Source organism: Oryctolagus cuniculus, chromosome 6 (assembly GCF_964237555.1).
Source record: "Oryctolagus cuniculus chromosome 6, mOryCun1.1, whole genome shotgun sequence".
In the NCBI taxonomy this organism is placed as follows: domain Eukaryota; kingdom Metazoa; phylum Chordata; class Mammalia; order Lagomorpha; family Leporidae; genus Oryctolagus; species Oryctolagus cuniculus.
In genome coordinates, this window is record NC_091437.1 from 33,768,266 (window position 1) to 33,789,391 (window position 21,126).

General features: G+C 38.5%; 1 protein-coding gene across 8 annotated transcripts in view; it reads left to right on the forward strand.

Annotated features, from left to right (window-relative positions):
• RBM27 (RNA binding motif protein 27) overlaps positions 1-20,414 on the forward strand; it is a 107,888-nt gene extending 87,474 nt beyond the window's left edge. For all 8 annotated transcript variants that reach the window (XM_008255173.4, XM_008255175.4, XM_008255174.4 and 5 more), the window contains 6 exons: positions 708-782; positions 941-1,105; positions 4,310-4,414; positions 4,539-4,727; positions 14,888-14,998; positions 17,204-20,414. In XM_008255173.4, coding sequence (XP_008253395.2) covers positions 708-782; positions 941-1,105; positions 4,310-4,414; positions 4,539-4,727; positions 14,888-14,998; positions 17,204-17,287 — 729 coding nt within the window. In that variant the 3' untranslated portion in view covers positions 17,288-20,414. The remainder of the gene's footprint in view (positions 1-707; positions 783-940; positions 1,106-4,309; positions 4,415-4,538; positions 4,728-14,887; positions 14,999-17,203) is intronic.
• Positions 20,415-21,126: the final 712 nt, after the last annotated feature.

A 21,126-nucleotide genomic window follows, 5' to 3' on the forward strand; every position in this document is an offset into this window, starting at 1 on the left:
GGATATGTCTTATTGCATTTTCAAATGCATGCTGCTCTTGTTTTTCTTCATAAAGACATTGAGATCATTCAAATCAACTAACTTTATAGATACAGCTATTAGTAGCCAATATTTTAAATATTTTTATTTTTTTAAATTAATTAATTAAATTTTTAACAGGCAGAGTTAGATAGTGAGAGAGAGAGAGACAGAGAGAAAGGTCTTCCTTTTTCCATTGGTTCACCCCCCAAGTGGCTGCGGCGCGCTGCACCAATCTGAAGCCAGGAGCCAGGTGCTTCCTACTGGTCTCCCATGCGGGTGCAGGGCCCAAGGAACTGGGCTATCCTCCACTGCCTTCCTGGGCAACAGCAGAGAGCCGGACTGGAAGCGGAGCGACCGGGACAGAATCCAGTGCCCCAACTGGGATTAGAACCCGGAGTACTGGTGCTGCAGGCAGAGGATTAGCCTAGTGAGCCGCACCGCCAGCCTTTTCTTTTTCTTTTTTTTATTTAATATTTTAAATATTTTTAACTATAGTTATAAATGTAAACTCTTGTTACATTGGAAATGTTAAGGTTTTGTCCCTGGTTTCAGCTATTTTTTGATTAGTAGGAAAATTCTGTCTTAGATAAAGACCCAGAAGAAGTGAGTTAAGGATATAGTAAGGTTACGTATCATTGGCAGATTTTGTTTTCCGTTACTGATTTCTTCTTTTTTTATTTATGCAGGAAGCAATGAAGCTACAACAAGATATGAGGAAAAAGAGGCAAGAAGTGTTAGAAAAACAGATAGAATGCCAGAAGGTAAGATGAGAGCTCATTGTTTGCATACTGGAATTAATGTAGAGGGTTGATTTTACAAAGATACCCGTAAAAGTAAAGTTTTTAAGTCTTATTATATTAATGTTTGCTAAGGATAATTTTACCTTTTTTTCTGCTTTTCTTTTTTTTTTTTTTGGTAGATGCTAATATCCAAGTTAGAAAAAAACAAAAACATGAAGCCAGAAGAAAGAGCAAATATAATGAAGACTTTGAAAGAGCTTGGAGAAAAGATCTCACAACTAAAAGATGAATTAAAGACATCTTCTGCAGTTTCTGCACCATCTAAAGTGAAGACAAAAACAGAGGTATGTATTTGCATTTTTTTAATTGAACATGCTGCCATGAGCTTGGCAGTTTGAAAATATTGAAAGTACAGTAGAACTAAGTCTATCTCTCTTTTTTTTGTAAAGACATTTGTTTATTTGAAAGTTAAGAGTTACAGAGAGAGAGAGAGAGAGGGTGAGAAAGAAAGATCTTCTATCTGCTGATTTACTCCCCAGAAGGCCACAACAGCCAGGGCTGGGTTGGGTCAGGTCAAAGCCAGGAGCCTGGGACTCCTTTCAGGTCTCCCATGGCATGCCAGTGTCACAGAAAGTGGCTTAATCCACTATGCCACAATACCAGCCCTTATAGCAGAACTCTGAGGTAGCAAATTGCCTGGTAGCTTGATAGTCAAGCAGTTATAAGACAGGTTTTTTTTTTTTACTCTTTCATTAGATGGTATTGGCTGTCTTTGTGATCAAGAGTTGATAATATTGTTTGAACAAAGATGTGGGTTTTTTTTTTTTAAAGATTTATTTATTGATTTGAAAGTCAGAGTTACACAGAGAGAAGAAGAGACAGAGAGAGAGAGAGGTCTTCATCCATTGGTTTACTCTCCAATTGGCTGCAACAGCTGGAGCTGCACTGATCCAAAGCCAAGAGCCAGGAGTTTCTTCCGGATCTCTCAAGAGGGTGCAGGGGCCCAAGGCCTTGGGCCATCTTCCGTTGCCTTCCCAGGCCATAGCAGAGAGCTGGATTGGAAGTGGAGCAGCCGGGTCTTGAACCGGCGCCCATATGGGATGCCAGCACTGCAGGCGGCAGCCTCACCTGCTAAACCACAGCACTAGCCCCAAAGATGTGTTTTTTGTTTTGTTTTGTTTTGTTTTTGACAGGCAGAGTTAGTGAGAGAGAGAGACAGAGAGAAAGGTCTTCCTTCCGTTGGTTCACCCCCGAAATGGACACCACGGTCGGCACACTGCAGCCGGCGCACTGCACCTATCCGAAGCCAGGAGTCAGGTGCTTCCTCTTGGTCTCCCATGTGGGTGCAGGACCCAAGCACTTGGGCCATCCTCCGCTGCCTTCGCGGGCCATAGCAAAGAGCTGGACTGGAAGAGGAGCAACTGGGATAGAATCCGGCGCCCCAACCGGGACGGACTAGAACCCAGGGTGCTGGCACCGCAGGCGGAGGATTAGCCAAGTGAGCCTCGGCGCTGGCCAGATCTGTTTTTTAATCGAAGTTTTGGTCTTCTGTCCTGAAGATGAAACTGCTAAAGTGAAGGGCAGGAAAGAAACGTTTCCTATTTCAGCAATTTTTAATAATGTACTATTGTAGCAAAACTATCATTTTAATAATCAGGTTATCAGGGGCTTTAATATGGGTAAAAATGTGTCATGCTATAAAAGAGAATAAGAAGAAGTTCTAGATCCATTTAAATCTGGTTTTATTAATTTCCAAGTGTTTCCTTTCTCTGAGAGAATACTTACCTTACTCAGTGGTTCTCAGTGGTTCCATTGTTACTACCACTCTGTTGTAGATTTAGTTAATTTCTTTCTTTCTTTCTTTTTTTTTTAAGGATTTCTGTTTTATTTATTTAAAAGAGTTGGAGAGAGAGAGAGGAAGAGACAGAGAAATCTTCCACTTGCTGGTACATGCCCCAAATGTCCTCAATGGCTAGGGCTGGGCTAGGCTGAAGCCAGGAGACAGGCACATCATTCAGGTTTTCCCATGTAAGTGGCAGGGTCTAAGGACTTGGGCCATCTTTTGCTGCTTTTCCCAGGCCATTAGCAGGGAGCTGGATCAGAGGTGGAGCAGTGAAGACATAAACCAGCACCCATATGGATATTGGCATCACAGGTGGCAGCTTTACTAGCTGTACCACAATGCCAGCCCCATTAAGATCATTTTAACCCTTTAGAGAACTGGGAATAAATTTGTCCGATATATAGAATGCAAATTGTTATGTACAGTGTGATATAACATTTGCAGTTATGGTTCTTTGAGTGTAGAAATATAAAGTGTTTGAGTTAAAATTACTTTTTAAAAATACAATGTAATGTTTTTATTTAAATGTTCCCCAATTATAGAAAGAATTTGCACAATTAAAAAGTAAAAGGAGAGTCTGGCACTGTGGCATAGTAGGTTAGGCCTCCTGTGGCACCAGCTTCCTATAAGGGTGCCAGTTTGAGTCCTGGGTCCTCTACTTCCAATCCAGCTCCCTGATCATGTGTCTTGGAAGGCAGTAGAAGATGGCACAAATGCTCAGGCCCTTGCACCCACGTGGGAGACCCAGAAGAAGCTTCTGGCTCCTGGCTTCAGATGAGCCCAGCTCTGACAATTGCAGTCAGTTAGAGAGTAAACCAGTAGATGGAAGACCTCTCTCTATGTCCCTTCCTCTCTGTAACTCTGCCTCTCAAATAAATAAATAAATCAAAAAAAAAAAAAAAAAAAAAGTAAAAAGAGTACATAGGAAGGGAACAAAACCTTTGACAGATATGCCCCCTGAAAACTGATAAATAATTTGTGTTTTATCCAAAAGAGTGGCTAGGGGCCAGCACTGTGGTGTAGTGGGCTTAGTCTCTGCCTGTGGTGCCAGCATTCCGTATGGGCAATAGTTCCTGTTCTGGCAGCTTCTCTTCCTATTCAGTTCTTTGTTATGGCCTGGGAAAGTAATAGGAGGTAGCCCAAGTGCCCAGGCCCTTGCACCCACGTGGGAAACCCAGAAGCAGCTCCTGGCTTCAAATCTGCTCAGCTCCTGCTGTTGTGGCTATTTAGGGAGTAAAATAGCAGATGGAAGACTTTTATCTCTGTCTCTGCTTCCCTCTGTCTGTAACTCTACATTTCAAATGAATAAAAATAAAAAATCTTTAAAAAAAAAATAGCAAAAATAGTGGCTATCCAGTCTAAGAGTAATTACAAAACTGTTACCTTTGAGCAATTAATAATATTGCACTGTATAATTTATTTTGTGAAGATTGCTCTTATCTGCCTTCTCTGAAGTGACTATTTTGCCAGATCTGATTTTAAGTTATTTTGTACAGTATTATTGCTTATTGTTTTTCAGTGATATATTCTTTACATTTGCAATGTTTTATCTATGAATTTACTTTCCTTAAAGTAGCCATATCAGTTGCATCCTCTCACTCTCATTTTCCCAAAAGAGAAGTATGTATTCATATAATTATTATGTTTTGAATAAGGTCTTAGAAGTTTTCTAAAAATACCTTTTTTACTACTGATCTTTCCAAAGGCCCAGAAAGAGTTACTAGATACTGAACTGGACCTGCATAAGAGGCTGTCCTCAGGTGAAGATACAACAGAATTACGGAAAAAACTCAGTCAGTTACAGGTTGAGGTAAGATTTAAAGAGTTACTGACCCATCATATTTAGCATCTCAAATATAGTTTTCTCTTTCTCTATTTTCCAAGGCTTAGTCTAAGAATGTATGTTGCATTCTACCTTTTGTTTGCTAATTCAGGCTGCAAGATTAGGTATTTTACCTGTGGGTCGAGGAAAGACCATGTCCACTCAAGGTCGAGGAAGAGGCCGAGGCCGTGGTGGCAGAGGAAGGGGCTCACTAAATCACATGGTGGTGGACCATCGCCCCAAAGCACTAACAGTTGGGGGATTCACTGAAGAGGAGAAAGATGAACTACTTCATTTCTCAGTAAGTTTTTAAAGCAGCAAATGTTAATTCTAGGAACACCATGTTCAGTATTTTTCTGGTGTAATCTGTATAAATATCAAATGTTTTATATATTAGAAAAGTTAGTTGTAAAAACCTGGATATTAGCAAATTCTTACTAATGTATTTGAAGATCAAGAAGCAATTTTTGCTTTGTAATTCCATAATATTTCACATAAATGGATTGGTACTGCAGGTTGTTCCAAAACTACATTTGATTTTTGTTTTAGGATTGCTACATGGTTACCACGTATATATAGTCAGTAAGTAAAAAATATCCTAGATGGAGAGGCACAATTCAGAGTGTATTAGGATAACAGATATGTTTACTTAGGATCTATGTACAGTGCTCATCATTACTTTTAGGCAATATGCAAGTAGTAATTTGCTGCATGCAAATATCTATGATTTTAGATATATACCTAGTATATTCTTTCTTTATAGCCACTCATTAATTCAATCAATAAATGCTGAGCGATACTTATGCCAGAACATTTTCATACATCCTTTCATTTCATCTTAAATGTAAATGTGAAACACAGTTGAGCCTCCTTGCATATGAAATCCTGTGTGAAAACCAAGTCTTAAAATCTAAACAGGATCAGATGATTAACAGGTTATAGAACTAAACCAACCAAGTTCCCTATTCTCAATTTTTTTTTGAGAGAAAATGTTTTCAGCCTTATTACACGTTTAAAGATGGTAAAAGAAGAAATTAAGAGCAAGGTTTCACTTCAGATGTTACTAGTTTGATGCTCATTGATCTTTCATCCTAACTTAGAGAATGGCAGACAGTTAACAAAGAGTATCCAAATTTGAATCATTTACATTGTGGCCAGTTCACTACTACTTTCGCTGCTGTGACTCTCATTTTCCTATCCAGTAAAGTGGGAGAATAGCTTTTTTTTTTTAAAAATTGTAAAAACTTCCTTTTGTAATTAGACTTTATAGTTATTCTTATTATTCACATTGTTATCTAACTCTTTTTAGGACTCTGCTAATCTAACCAAGGAGTATGGTTCCCATGCTGGTTCCATTAAGCAGTTATTTCCTTTTTTTCTCCCCTGATTTATTTATTTATTTATTTGTTCCTGCGAAGGCAGTGGGTGATGAACCTGTGCCCTTGCCACCCACATTGGAGACTGGCTGGAGTTCCTGGCTCCTGGCTTCTGCCTGACCCAGCCCCAGCTGTTGAAAGCATTTGGGAGTGAACCTGCAGTTGGAAGATTTATTTATTCATTTGAATGGCAGAGTGACAGAGGAGAGGGAAAAACAGAGCTTCCATTCACTGGTTAACTTCCCAAATTCCTGCAACAGCCAGCACTGGGCCAGGTCAAAGCCAGATGCCAGAAAATCCATCTTGGACTCCCACCTGAGCTGAAGGGGCCAAGCAGTTGGGCCACCCTACACTGTTTTCCCAGGCACATTAGCAGGGATCTAGATCAGAATTGGAATAGCTGGGACTCAAACTAAGTAGGGGCCAAACCATTGTACTACAACATCTGCCCTGGGAAAATAGTTCTATGTGACTTCTTTGAGGAGTAAAGATGCTAAGTGGAGGAGCACTACACAGATGCAGGGTGCTTTTGAAAGCTGCACAATTGTTTGTGTTGTCTTCTGAAGTTGAGGGTATAAAATTAACTAACATCTTGCTAATTAAGTTGGCACTTAGACTCAGCAACAGCTCTAGTTAGTTAGTATTGGATTATGTAAAGCAGGAGTTTCATACATTTGACTCTGCAGAAAGTTCCAGTCATAGAAAGTAGATAATCTGGCCGGCGCCGCGGCTCACTAGGCTAATCCTCCGCCTAGCAGCGCTGGCACACCGGGTTCTAGTCCCGGTTGGGGCGCTGGATTCTGTCCTGGTTGCTTCTCTTCCAGTCCAGCTCTCTGCTGTGGCCAGGGAAGGCAGTGGAGGATGGCCCAAGTGCTTGGGCCCTGCACCCGCATGGGAGACCAGGAGGAAGCACCTGGGTCCTGGCTTCGGATCGGTGCTGCGCCGACCGTGGTGTCCATTTTAGGGGTGAACCAACGGAAGGAAGACCTTTCTCTCTGTCTCTCTCTCTCCTACTGTCTAACTCTGCCTGTCCAAAAAAAAAAAAAAAAAGGAGTAGAGATCTAATTCTGGGGTCCTTCAGAGTTGTCCTTGTATACAGTATTCTCAGTTTGTCTTAAAGGAAGTATGCTTGTATGCTACCAGTATAATCATTGCAGGACTCTTAATGGTGAAGATGGGAACCACCTAAAAGTTCAACAGTGCATTTTTAAAAAATGCCTAATCATAGGAGAAAATTTCCAGGCTGAATTATTAAGTTACACAAAGGTAGAGATACAAGATTATACATAAATTTGAAATAGAACTACATTAAATTATTAGTTCATCTTGGTAAAAGTCAAATTAATTTTTAATTTTTTTCTAAAAACTTTTCTAAACAATCTAAAAACTTCACTGTTTTTCATATCCTCCAATGAACGAGCATTATTTTTTATTTATTTTTTAAGATATATTTATTTATTTGAAAATCAGAGTTACAACAGAGAGAGAAGAGGCAGAGAGAGAGGCAGAGAGAGAGACAGAGAGGTGTTCCATCCGCTGGTTCACTCCCCAGTTGGCCGTACCGATCTGAAACCAGGAGCCAGGAGCTTCCTCCAGGTCTTCCCACGTGGGTGCAGGGCCCCAAGGACTTGGGGGCATCTTCTACTGCTTTTCCAAGCCATAACAGAGAGTTCAGTTGGAAGTGGAGCAGTTGAGATACGAACAGGTGCCCATATGGGATACTGGCACTGCAGGCAGCAGCTTTACCCACTATGCCACAGCACCTGACCCCAAACATTAGTTTTAAATATTTATTTACTTATTTGAGAGGCAGAGTATCAGAGAAATCTTCTATCCACTGGTCACTGCCCAAAAAAGCCACAACATGCAGGGCTGACCCAGGCTGAAGCCAGAAGCCAAGAATTCCATCTGGGTCTCCCAAGCGGATGACAGGAACTCGAGTATTTGAACCATCATCCTTTGCTTCCCAGGTGCATTAGTAGAGAACTGGACCTGAAATGGAATGGAAGAGCCAGGAATTGAATCGGCAATCTGTTATGGAATGTAGGCATCCCAAGCAGCGCCTTAACCTGCTTGAACCACAACAGCCACCCCTAAATACTTTTAAAGTCAGATTTTTTACCTCATTGACTTTTAGGATCAAGCATTGCTTTCCTTTCCTTTCTTGTTTTTGGAAGCAGAGTGAGGTGAAGGCAAGGAGAGAGTTTTCCCCATGTTACCTTTGGTAGAGACATAATTTTAAACCCTTTTAGTTGATTCTTTGGTATTTTCTCCATTTCTGCTTACTATTCTTGTTTTTAAATTTTGAGCATAATTTATTGACTTTCAAATAGTTTTTCTGCTTCCCAGCCCTGGTTTGGTTCTTTGGTGTTCTTTCATTTTTTCTTTTCTTGTGGATTTATGTCTTTAAATTGAAAAATAATGATTTCAGTAGGGGAGGTATGGAATTGCCTGCATTAGATGGTTATTACTCCTTCTCTAGCCAGAAACCCTTTGGAATCTTAAAGTAAGACGTTTAAAAGTTTAGGTCTCTGTATCTCTAAAAATATTTATGTAGTTCATTATAATATTTATGTTTTTACTGATAAGAACCTCTAATTCCCCCATTCTGGTCATTCCTGTATAAGGCAGTTTAATTTCATATTAGCTAACGAATACTTTTGTATTCACATTCACATGCACAAGGACTTCAAAAAGGTCATGGCATGTGGAATTAAAAGATAAATTGAAATCCATACATAGTTTTTTTGGTAATATACATCCTTCATGAACATTTTGAAGACTCCTATGGATACATTTAGAAAACTTTCATTTATTATATATGACTGATCTGTTTATATCCATATATATTTTTAATATAAATTATTTTATTTCCTTGGCCAACACACATACCAAAATGAACGACGAGTCAAAGTGTATACTATAATGAAAAAGAAAAATCTCGTCTACCTCTAGAAACTCTTTCTTTCCCCATAGGCACTTACTATTAACAGTTTCTATTATATCTTTTTTCTTTATTTTTAAAGATTTATTTATTTTATTTGAGACAGAGAGAGAGAATCTGCCATACACTGATTTACTCCCGAAATGGGCATAATGGTCACGCTTGGTGGGCCAGGCCAAAGCAAGGAGCCAGGAACTTCAGCATGATCTCCCATGCAGATGGCAAGGGCCCAGTTACTTGGGCCATCTTCTGCTGCCTTCCAGGCGCATTAGTGGGGAGCTGAATCAGAAGTGGAGGAGCTCAGACTCATATCTGCACTCCCGATGTCCTAAGTTGTGGCTTAACTCTCTGTGCCACAATGCTGGCTCCTTTCTCTCTCTGTCTCTCTCTCTGTCTCTTTCTCTCTCTCTTCCCCTCCCTCTCCCTCCTCCCTCTGATTTATTTCTTTAAGATTTATTTTATTTATTTGAAAGGCAGAGAGTGAAGGAGATCTTTCATCTACTGGTTCACTCCCCAAATGACCACAGTGGTCAGGGCTGGGCCAGGCCAAAGCCAAGAGTCAGGAACTCTGGGTATTCCACATGGGTGACAGGAGCCCAGCATGTGGGCCATCTTCCACTGCCATCCCAGGTGCATTAGCAGGGAACTGGAGTGGAAGCAGAGCATCTAGGACTTGAACTAGCACTCTGAAATGGGATGTCAGTGTCACAAGCCACAACACTGGTTCCAAGATTTAGCTATTTGAAAGACAAAATGACAGAGTGGGAGAGACACAGAGAGCACTTTTATCTGCTGGTTTACTTTGCAAATGGCCACAATGTTTGAGGCGGGAACACACCGAAGCCAGGATCCTGAATTCCATCCTGGTTTCCCACTGGGTGGCAGGATCCCAAATGCTTGGGCCATCTTCTCTTGCTTTCCCAGGTGTATTAGCTGGTAAGCTGTATTAGAAGCAGAATAGCTGGGAGTTGAACTGACCCTCCAGTTTGAGATGCTGGCACCACAATGATGGCTCACCTCACTGTGCCAAAATGCCAGCCCTTCATATATCTTCTTGAACATGTTCTCTGTTTTACAGAGAAGTGGTGTGTTATATAATTCTTATGCATATGTTCTTCTCACTTAATTTGCGTTAAAGTATCAGAGATTGCTCTGTACTGCTATACATGATGTTCCTTCATTTTTCTTAATGGCTTCTTAATTCTTCTTTGCATCCATGTATCATTAAACATTGGATTTAAATGTGTTTAAACAGTGTTTCATTGTAACTTTCTTTCTAGTGTTTCATTATTTCAAGCCATAAATATATATATATATATATGAGACTATATATGTTCATATAGTTATTAATGAGTATGTGATATTTTAAGAGGTCAATCCTCATATTATTAAAATGCTTTAATTGAAGAAAGAAATATGCATCAGTGGTTAAAAATATGGTTAATAAAATGTGAATCTTCCTCCTACTAATTTCTGTTCACCCTTGAAAGATAGTCACTGTCACTAATTTTGGGTATATTTATAGGGAAAAAAAATGTATATAAGAGTAGGTAGAGCGGCTGGGTCTGTGGTGTAGCTGGGTAAAGCTCTGCCTGCAGTGCCAGTATCCCATATGGGTGCCAGTTTGAGTCCCAGCTGCTGCATTTCCAATCCAGCTCTGTGTTATGGCCTGGGAAAGCAGTAGAAGATGGCCTAAGTCCTTGAGCCCCTGCACACACATGGGAGACCTGAAAGAAATTCCTGGCTACTGACTTCAGATCAGTGCAGCTCCTGCCATTGTGACCATCTGGGGAGTGAACCAGCGGATGGAAGACCTCTTTCTTTCTCTCTCTCTGTCTCTCCTTCTCTCTGTGTAACTCTGACTTTCAAATAAATAAATTAAAAAAAAAAAAAAAGAGTAGGTAGATAACTCATTTTAAAACATTTACTGTAATGTGATTACATTTTAAATACAGAGGCTTATTCCAAAACTTATTTTTTCACATAAAAATCTTGGCTATTTTAGTATTTCCTTAAAATCATAAAGATGATAGTTAATTTAAAATATTATGAAAACCAGTTGTACCAATTAGAAACATGGTTCAGTGATTTATCAGAAGGTAAGCACGCATTTACCCATGCCTCAGCTAAAAAAATGGGGCATTCACAGCACCTAGAGCCCTTTTGGTGTTCCTCCCAGCTGTGTCTTCTATCTGCCTTAGAGAAGTAACCATTATCCTTGCTTTATGATAATAGGCATCCTTGATTTCTTTATAAGCTTTTTTTTTTAATTTGAGGATTCAATATTTGCCAGTTTATCTAGTCACTAAAATTTATTTGAGACCCCCCCCCCCAATCAATACAGATAATCCCGAAGTTATAATGGTTCAGCTTGTGATTTTACAGTGGTGTTAAAGTATACCTACCCATACAGCCTTTTGTTTTTTTCACTTTCACACAGTATTCAGTAAATAGCATGAGATATTCTACATTTTATTAAAAAATAGCCTTTGTGTAAAATGAATTTTCCCAAACATAAGCTGATGTAAGTATTCTGAGCATGTTTAAGATATGTTGCTAAGCTGGGATGCTCAGTAGGTTAGTTTGTAGTGTTTCATGTATTTTCCAACTTAGATTAGTTTATGGAGACATAATTCCATCAAGTTGAGGAGCATCCATACTTATTGAGTTTGTGGTTTTTCTTAGACTTGCAGAGTTGTGAGTCCCCTGATGTGTACATTCCTGCTGAAGTCAAGTTATGCATTACTCTGACTTCTTTTTTTAGCTCTTATACTGTAAACAATGACCTTTTTGCAGACTACTTAATGCCACAGTTGTCTCATTTTTATGCTTTTTGTTGTTGGTTAAGCTGTTTAAAATGACCCCAAAGTATAGTTTTAAGGTTTATTTATTTACTTGAAAGACAGAGGAAGAGTGAGAGATCTTCTGTCCATTGATGCACTTCCCAGATGGTCCCAACGATCAGTGCTTTTGACCAGGCCAAAAACGGGAGCCTGAGACTCCATCCAGGTTTCCCATGTGGGGGGCTTGTTGCCATCTTCTGATGCTTTCACAGACACATTAGCAGGGAGCTGGATAGGAAGTGGGACAGCCGGGACTAGAGCCTACGCTCTTTCAATAGGATGCTGGTATTGCAAGCAGCAGCTTAACCAACTATGTTGGCGCACTGGTTCCCCTCAGAAGTGTAATTCTGAGGGGTCTCTGGTATTCCTAAATTGAAGAAAGCTGAGGTATGCCTTCAGAGAAAACACAAATTAGACAAACTTTGTTCAGGCATGAGTTCAGTTGTAGTAAATCAATAATATATATTAAAGTATCTATATACTTCAAACAGAAGTACGCATAAAAAAGGGTTATGTTTCTGTCACTTGACAAAAAAATATATGACCCTCTAGAAGCTTGTAAATACAACTTTATCCGGTATTTCCCCCAGGAGCAGTGGTTTAGTATTTGCTTATTCAGTGTTCTCAGTAATTTAATAGACCAGTAACAAGAATTGACTGTAGTTTTATCACCTAAGTGTGCTTTCCTATCTTCTTGTTTTTCAAATTTTTTAAAGATTTATTTATTTATTTGAAAGTCAGAGTTACACAGAGAGAGGAGAGTCAGAGAGAGAGAGGTCTTTTTTTTTTTTTTTTTTTTTTTTTTTTTTTTTTTTTGACAGGCAGAGTGGACAGTGAGAGAGAGAGAGAGAAAGGTCTTCCTTTTCGCTGTTGGTTCACCTTCCAATGGCCGCCACGGCCGGCGCACCTAAGGCAGGAGCCAGGTGCTTCTCCTGGTCTCCCATGGGGTGCAGGGCCCAAGCACCTGGGCCATCCTCCACTGCACTCCCTGGCCACAACAGAGAGCTGGCCTGAAAGAGGGACAACCAGGACAGAATCCGGCGCCCTGACCGAGACTAGAACCCGGTGTGCTGGCGCCGCTAGGTGGAGGATTAGCCTATTGAGCCGCGGCAAGAGAGAGAGGTCTTCTATCCACTAATTCACTCCCCAGCTGGCCGCAATGGTTGGAGCTGCACAGATCCGAAGCCAGGAGACAGGAATTTGTTCTGGGTCTCCCACGTGGGTGTAGGGACCCAAGCACTTGGGCTATCTTCTACTGCTTTCCCAAGCTATAGCAGAGCTGGATCGGAAGAGCAGCTGGGACTCGAACCAACGCCCATATGGGATGCCAGCACTGCACCGACCCCTTTTTGAATTTTATATGAGTGGAATCATACAATATGTATTCTCTTGTGTCTTGGTTCTCTTGCTTACCATTATATTTGTAAGATGCATTCATTTTGTTGTATGTAACAGTTGTATAACATTTTTATTTGTAGAAGTATACCATAATTTATTTTTCCAGCCTCCCATTGAGAAATATAAAAGTTATTTATGCTCTGTGGATTTTGAAAATAGTATGGCTATGCACATTCTCAGAAATGTCTTCTGTATATGTACGGAAAATTCTATTGGATATATATATTGAGTTGCTGAGTGAACCACATCAATTTTAGATTCTCATTAGTCATGTATAAGAAGAGTTCTTGATTGCTAATCTTAGTTGATTTGTTATTAGTAGGATAATAGATTTTATTTATTCTTAGTTCCTGGCTGTGTACAGATTAAATTCCTAGTTCTTCCTTTAGTAACATTTTCAGTACATTTAATGCCTTAAAATTCCTTTCGGGGTTATATTACAGATTAAAATCTTCATTGCTTTTTCTGCTTATAAAAGTACTGTATTTTTACTTAAAAATTCAAGTAATACAGAAATGAACAAAACAAGCATTGAAAGCCTTTCTGTAATTGGACTGTGTTAAAAAGGTAGATGGGATAGATGTTTGGGAAAGCGGTTAGGACCCCCGCTTAAGATATATATGTACTTGTCATATCAGTATGCCTACATTTGAGTCCTGGCTCTGCTTCCAGTTCTGCCTTCATGTTAATTAATGTACACTCTGGGAGACAGCAGTAATGGATCCCCAAATTGAGTTCTAGGTAGCTTCTGCCTGGGCCAGCCTGTCTATTACAGACTGTTTGGGAGAAAATCAGGAGATTGGTCTTCCTGTCTCTGCCTTTCAAATAAAATACAAGAGCAATTTTTTTTTTTTTAAAGTTTAAAAACTGTATAAGGATATGTATATTTAAAAGTAGGTAAATTATGATTGGATAGTCATTTTCATACATCATTTGGTATGTCTCACTAATTGAAATGTTTCATGTCAGGTTATAAGGATTCAGTCCCCACAAGGAGTGATGGGAATTTTTTTGTCAAGTCACAGAATAATATCTATACAGGGTATAGTTATGGGTTTGGCCTAAAGTTTGCTGTTACCTGCAGCGCTGCAATATTCTGTTTCAAATGCTCCATAAGACTTACCAATAATTTTCCCAGGAAGACCGGAGTGAAATATAAAATTGAAAAGAACCCCTCTGTTAGGTTTTTCAGAACTGCAAGTTCTTTTAACAGAAAAGCTGTTAGGGGTGACGAAACTTTCACTTTGGTGAAACTTAGGATTTCTTTGCTTTTGCTTTTTTGCTTGTCCTTAAAATTAAGTTTTTACTTTCTTTACTGAGATTTGCTGGGGAGAAAAATATGTTTTGGAAGTAGTATTCTTAACACAGTTGAGACAGTTTTCCTTTAAGTTAGGACAGTAGGTGTCGAATTAATGTTTGTGAATTAGCTGGGAAGTACTTGTCATTGTATAGAATTTCAGAAGCAGAAGTGGCAAGAGATTAAATACAGGTAAGTGGCACTGTAAGAAATGCAGTGAGTTAAATAAATATGAGATGATTCACTGTTTTAAAAATTACTCTTTTTAAGGTTTAAATATGTAGTAGACATCAAAGTCAAAGATCAATAATTGTATCAAGAAAAAATATTTTGTACCCTCATCATGACTTTTATTATAGGATGACTATAAAATTTATCTTCCCAACCAAGATGAATTACAAAATTCGCCTGACATTGATATAAACCATGGAATATCTAGGCAAAGCAGAACATACAGTTGTGTTCTCATTGGAGATTAGTTGTAGATTCAGCTTAATGGATTTTCTTCCAAATCATTGAAGTTTTTAAATAGCATGGAATTTGAAAAAAATTATTAATAAATGTGAGTGCCAACTTAGTGTGTTCTTCTTTAATACATTTTAGGCTACAAATCAAGGGTCAAAATTCAAAGACCGTCGACTACAAATATCATGGCACAAGCCCAAGGTACCATCTGTATCCACTGAGACTGAGGAAGAAGAAGTCAAAGAGGAGGTAAATTTAATGACTGAAAATAAGAGTTGAATTAAATCATTTCCAATTATATTTTTCTTGACATAGTATAAATTAAAAGATATGCCGGCACCACGGCTTACTAGGCTAATCTTCCACCTGTGGCGCCAGCACCCTGGGTTCTAGTCCGTCCCGGTTGGGGCGCCGGCTTCTGTCCCAGTTGCTCCTCTTCCAGTCCAGCTCTCTGCTGTGGCCAGGGAAGGCAGTGGAGGATGGCCCAAGTGCTTGGGCCCTGCACCCGCATGGGAGACCAGGAGGAAGCACCTGACTCCTGGCTTCAGATCAGTGCAGCGCACTGGCCGCAACACACCAGCCGTAGCGGCCACTTTGGAGGTGAACCAATGGAAGGAGGACCTTTCTCTCTGTCTCTTCTTCTCTCACTGTCTAAGTCTGCCTGTCCAAAAAAAAAAAAAGACCAGTCTAGAAGCAAAAATCAGCCTCTTAAAATATATGAGGTGGCAGGTCTTTGGTGCAGCCCTTAGGGCATCTCTTGAGAAACTCATATCAAACTGTGCCTAGTTTTGTGTTCTTGCTCTGCCCCCAATGCCAACTTCCTGTTGATGTGTACCCTGGGAGGCAGCAGATGATGGCTTGAGTATTTGGGTCGTTCATGGGGGAGATCTGGATTGAATTTCTGGTTCCTGGCTTTGGCCTGGCCTAACCCTGGCTCTTTTGGGCATTTGAGGAGTGAACTAGCAGATAAATTCTGCTCTGTTTCTCTCTCTTTCTACCTTTCAAATAAAATGGTAAAAAATGTTTGTGGAAAAATAGAATTAAAAATAAGTTTATCTTAAAAAAAAAACCATGTTTAACAGTTTAACATTTATATTTGGTAATGTGACTTCTAACAGAATTTTATATAAGAAAGGCAGAAATGAGCCCCTTAGTAAAAAACTAAAGAAAACTTTGCATTTTGGTAAGGTTTCTGGATACTTGAATTTGGTATGAGATTTTAAGGTTTTATTGTTTTGTTATTTTTTAAGATTTTGTTTATTTGAAAGGCAGAGTGACAGAAGGAGAGTGGCAGAGAGATGGGGGAAGAGAGAGATTGACTCACAAATAATTAAATTAGATTTGTAATTAAAATATTAGATGTATATATAGAAGGAAAGATTTAGGAGTTTGTGTGGCCTTTTAGATTCCTCATTTTTAAGTTAATGAAATAAAATTATTTTTAATTTATCAGAAAAATATTTCAGATTTTTTCTTTCTTTTTTTTAATATTTTATTTATTTTATTTGAGAGTTAGAGTTACGATGAGAGGGTGAGACAGAAAGGTCTTCCTTCCTTTGATTCACTCCCCAATTGGCCACAATAGCCAGAGCTGCACCAATTCAATTCCAGGAGCCAGGCGCTTCTTCTTGGTCTCCCACTTGGGTGCAGGGGCCCAAGGACTTGGGTCATCTTCCACTACTTTCCCAGGCTACAGCAGAGAACTGGACTGGAAGAGGGGCAGCTGGGACTAGAACAGATACCCATATGGGATGCCGGTGCCGCAGATGGAGGATTAACCTACTACGCCACGGCGGCAGCCCCAGGATTTTTTTTCTTTCATTTCTCCTATAAACATTCACATACTATTTATTTTCCTGATGATACTAGAATAGAAATCTGTTAGAAGTCAAACAGTTGGCAGGAGAAAGGAATTTATATCTGTTTAAAAAAATAAAATACTTTTTGGTGTTCTTTTTGTCCAGAAAGATACTCTGCATGTATCACTTGTAAGTCCTATGTAGGTGTTTTTTTTATGTCTTTTTGTATTTTTTTTTTTTAAGATTTATTTCATTTATTTGAAAGAGTTACAAAGGGAAGGAGGGAGAGAGAGAGAGACAGACAGACAGACAGAGAGGGGTCTTCCATCCGCTGGTTCACCTTCTACGTGACCACAGTGGCCAGAACTGAGGTGAGCTGAGCTGAAGTCAGGAGCCAGGAGCTTCTTTTGGGTTTCCCACGAGGGTGCAGGGGCCCAAGGACTTGGGCCATCTTCCACTGCTTTCCCAGGCCATAGCAGAGAGCCAGATCGGAAGTGGAGCAGCAGGGACTTGAACCGGTGTCCATATGGGATGCTGGTGCTGCAGGGCTGGGGCTTTAACCCACTGCACCACAGCCTTTTTGTCTTTTAGCATAAAAGGTATTTTACCTCACGTTCCTGTACAACTAAGCTGATTGTATCCTCTCTCTCTTCAGGAAACAGAAACCTCAGATTTGTTTTTGCATGATGATGATGACGAAGATGAAGATGAATACGAGTCTCGTTCATGGCGAAGATGAAATCTGATGAGAGCTGTATAATTTTTAGGAATATTGTTTAGAAGAACAACTTTTTAAAATTATTTAAAGAAGTCAATGAGCCAAAAAATTTTTTTTATTTTTTTTCAACACAGTAGGTTTAAGGACAGCAAGTTTGCTATTTAAACACATCTCATAACTGTACATGATATTAAAGCACCAAAGGCCTAGTGACTTTTACACAGTTGTGAAGATCTACAGGAATGATATGGATAATCTCTAGAGCCTTATTTTCCACACCTTTTTTTGTTGCTATTGGTGTTGGATGATGATGTAAATGACAGGGTGTTCAGAAATTTTATTTTGGATTATAATCTGATAAAATTTCATTAAATGACAAAATTGCCTGGAATCTCTTAACTCTAAGCTATTATGGATGGGTTGTCAGACAGTAGGAGATATTTGTAATTAAAATACACTTTCGCTTTCAAGAGTTGTCTTGGAAGAAAAGTAAATTTATTTTAATTTTTTACTGTAGAAGAGTCCAATTTGTATTCAATCTAAATTTTTTTCAGGTTTTTTATGTGCAGTAATACTATTTCAGTGAAAATCACAACAAACTCTGTTCTTAAAGGCTATAAGGTAATGATAGCTAGCTCTATGGTAATTCCATTCTCATCACATTAACTCCTGTACTTTTCCTTCTACTGATCTTTGCTTTGCCACTCAGCATTGTTCAGTTGGTTCCTTTTTTTATTTAGTAATATTTTCAGAATGTAAAAGGCTTTCACCTATTGCCTCTTTCTTGTCCCCCTTTATTACTCTTGCCTGTTTTTTAATAGGCCTGACGTACTCAATATTAAGATGATTGATTTGGGCCACCAAAAGTCAGTCCCCAATAAAAGGTTTAAAGCAACACCTTGATAAATAAGTGATGTTTTGATCAGAATAATGGAAGAATGGGGGGAGCCACCAGCCTTTTTTTTTTTCCTTCTATTTTAAATCTTCAGCTTAGTTATAGTTATACAAAAAGGTTAAAAAGTGTCTGAAATTTTCTAAATTTCAACCATGATGGTGAGGGTACGGGGGTGGGGTGGAGGTAGGGCAGGGAGCTGGGGATGTTAGTAATAAATGGGAGTCATACCTTGACTTTGATCAGATGATCTTATATTTTCATAATTTTGTAGCGTGTTGCTATCCATGCACATGCGTCCTTCAGTAGATAGTTTCCTTTCCTGTGTGCATTTTTACTGTACACTGTATAGAGTAGAGTATCTGTTAAGTAAGATATATATGTAAATTTATGTCCTTGTGTTCTGAATGTTAGATGGAAAAGCAGAGGAGCAACACTACACTGTACTGACCACTAGGGAAATAAAATGATTATTGTATCTAGGATATCACTTTTTGAAGGATATACACATCTGTGCTTTTATAAATGTGTGGTGTGAAAATTTGAAATTTCCTGTTGGCTTCAGAGGGTTCTTGGTGATCACTCTAAAAATTTGTTTCTTGAGGTAATGACTCTTTTTCAGAATAGAATCCATTCACTAAGAAACTTAAAACCATCAGGACTCTAGATTCACTTAACTACAAGAAGTTACATCCCATGTTCTGATCATCTTTTCTCTTCTACATAATTTCCTGGAATGATGTGTCTAGCCAGGGTCATTTTTAAGTCCATATAATTGTCCCTTCATAACAAGGGAATCCTTTTTTGAGGTTATTGTTATATTTCTGGTAACACTGAAGCTAAAATAAACTTACAAGCATAGAAAGAAAACATTAGAATGGGGTACCTAGAATAAGCACTCTTGCTCCTTACTCCTCCATCATCTCTAATGAAATTTTCTTAATGTCTGTGGCTCAGTCATATATATTTTGAAAGATTCGTTGTGGTGAATATTTTGAGTCCTGACAGTTTAAACATGATAGAGGGAACAAAGGATTTATATATTTTTTGTACAAAGGTTTTTCTTAAGCTGTATAATTTTGTAAATAATTTGTTTGGTTTTTGGTTTTGTTTTCTTTTTTGTTTTGTTTTGTTTTTGTGTGTGTGTGTGTACTAAAACTACCAGCGTATAGATTTCAATAAGAATTGTTGTATTTTTGTATTTGGAAACTGAAAATTACAGTAAATTAATGGAGCTGTAAGAATTTTCAGTAGACTGACAGTTCAATAGAATGAGATTCCTTTTCATATGATTTTTTACCCTCAAAATTGTCATCTTATTATACTCTTAGAGAGGAAGTTGAGGATTTGACTTTTTAGTTATTGGGGGCAGGGAATGAAAGAGAAAAGTGTTAAGGTTTGAGGTTTTTTGTGTAAATTTGATTTTTAGTACATCTTAAAAAAGACTGAATTTTGCTTTCAAAGTGTCATTTCTAAGAATTCTAAAACATTTTGACTCATAAATGAATTCAAATGCATAAAACAGTTGAATTTTTTTTGTTATCCTCCTCTTTGGAGTTTTTTTTATCCTACCTTCAAATCCCCAACTGTTAGAATTTCTTTTAAAAGTGAAGTGAAGAACCACAATGATTTGTTTTCTTCACATCTTCATTTACGGAGATTAACATACAGCATCTGAGGTGGATTCTGCTGTTCTTGTATGCGTGATGTGTTTACAAGAAGCTGATCAGCAACAACCTCCCAGCAGGCTGGCTGGGTCAGGCGACTTACTAGATAACTGCCCAAGCTCAAAAAAAAAAGCTAATCCCAAAGAAATTTCCCTCAATTTCTTCTTGGAATATTGAGAATATACTGTCACCAGCTGAGATGATCTAATGGAGAACAGCCCTGTTAAGGTGAAAGGTCTGTGGTGATCATTATTTCAAAATAGAAGAAAAAAAAATCATGTGAAAAGGAATAGTGGTTCCTCTTGATGTATAGTATGCCTGTATTATAGTTTTTATGAATTGTGAACTTGTGTAATAGTATAATAGGAGATACTGTTGAATTTCTAACTGTTTATACATTTAAATTCATATATGTAATGTTTGTTTTATCGATTACAATCTGAATTTCTAAGAAGCATGTTGACTTTTGCAATAAAGATGCAATATGGAATGGTTCACAATTGGAAAAAAAAAGATGAAAGTATTTCAAATTTAAAAGAATTTGGAAAATTTCTGAACCATTCCAAAATTATAACAATCACCAAAAGAGCTGTAATTCTGGCTTGTTCTGGAAAGAAAGAAAATGTATGTGTGTATGCTTGCTCATGAGAGAGAGTTGGTAGTGGGTATGTGTGTGTGTTTTATGTTGAGTTTATATATGAGAGAATGTCACTCAATATGAAGTCACTGGCTAGTATTCAGCAGAGTAACTCCCTCCACAGGGTAGCATGAGGAATGAGAGAACAGGGTATTAAGCTACTGTTTGTAGGCAATTCTTGGTAGCCCTATGTTTTGGTTAATGGATGGGTCTTGGTACCCCCAAATACAAAGCACAATTTTATGATAGCAGTTATTTTCATGTTGTCTTAATACACCTGCCAACAATAAAAGAGAGAAGGGAGAGAATACTGACAAGAGATGACGGCAAAATACAAGTTCTGTGTGATAACTTGTAAGGAGTAACAGGAGAACGCAGTGATTGTACACAAAAGGACTGCGTTTGATGGGAGAGGGAAGGAAGAACGTCCCTTGGGCTCCTGCTTTCTCATTTTAAAAATTGCAGTTCTTATGAAATTCCCCTTAAAACGATTATGGACCAAGAAAGTCATTCCTTAAATTTCATTTTATACAGGAAAACACGAAAGAATGAGAGTGGATTTTACTTTCATTCTTTTCAAATAGAGGCATTTGTATTTTATATATTATGTAAATAGCAAAAAAGCTCTGTGACCATTTGTTTTGAACAGATCTCAGTTGATTCT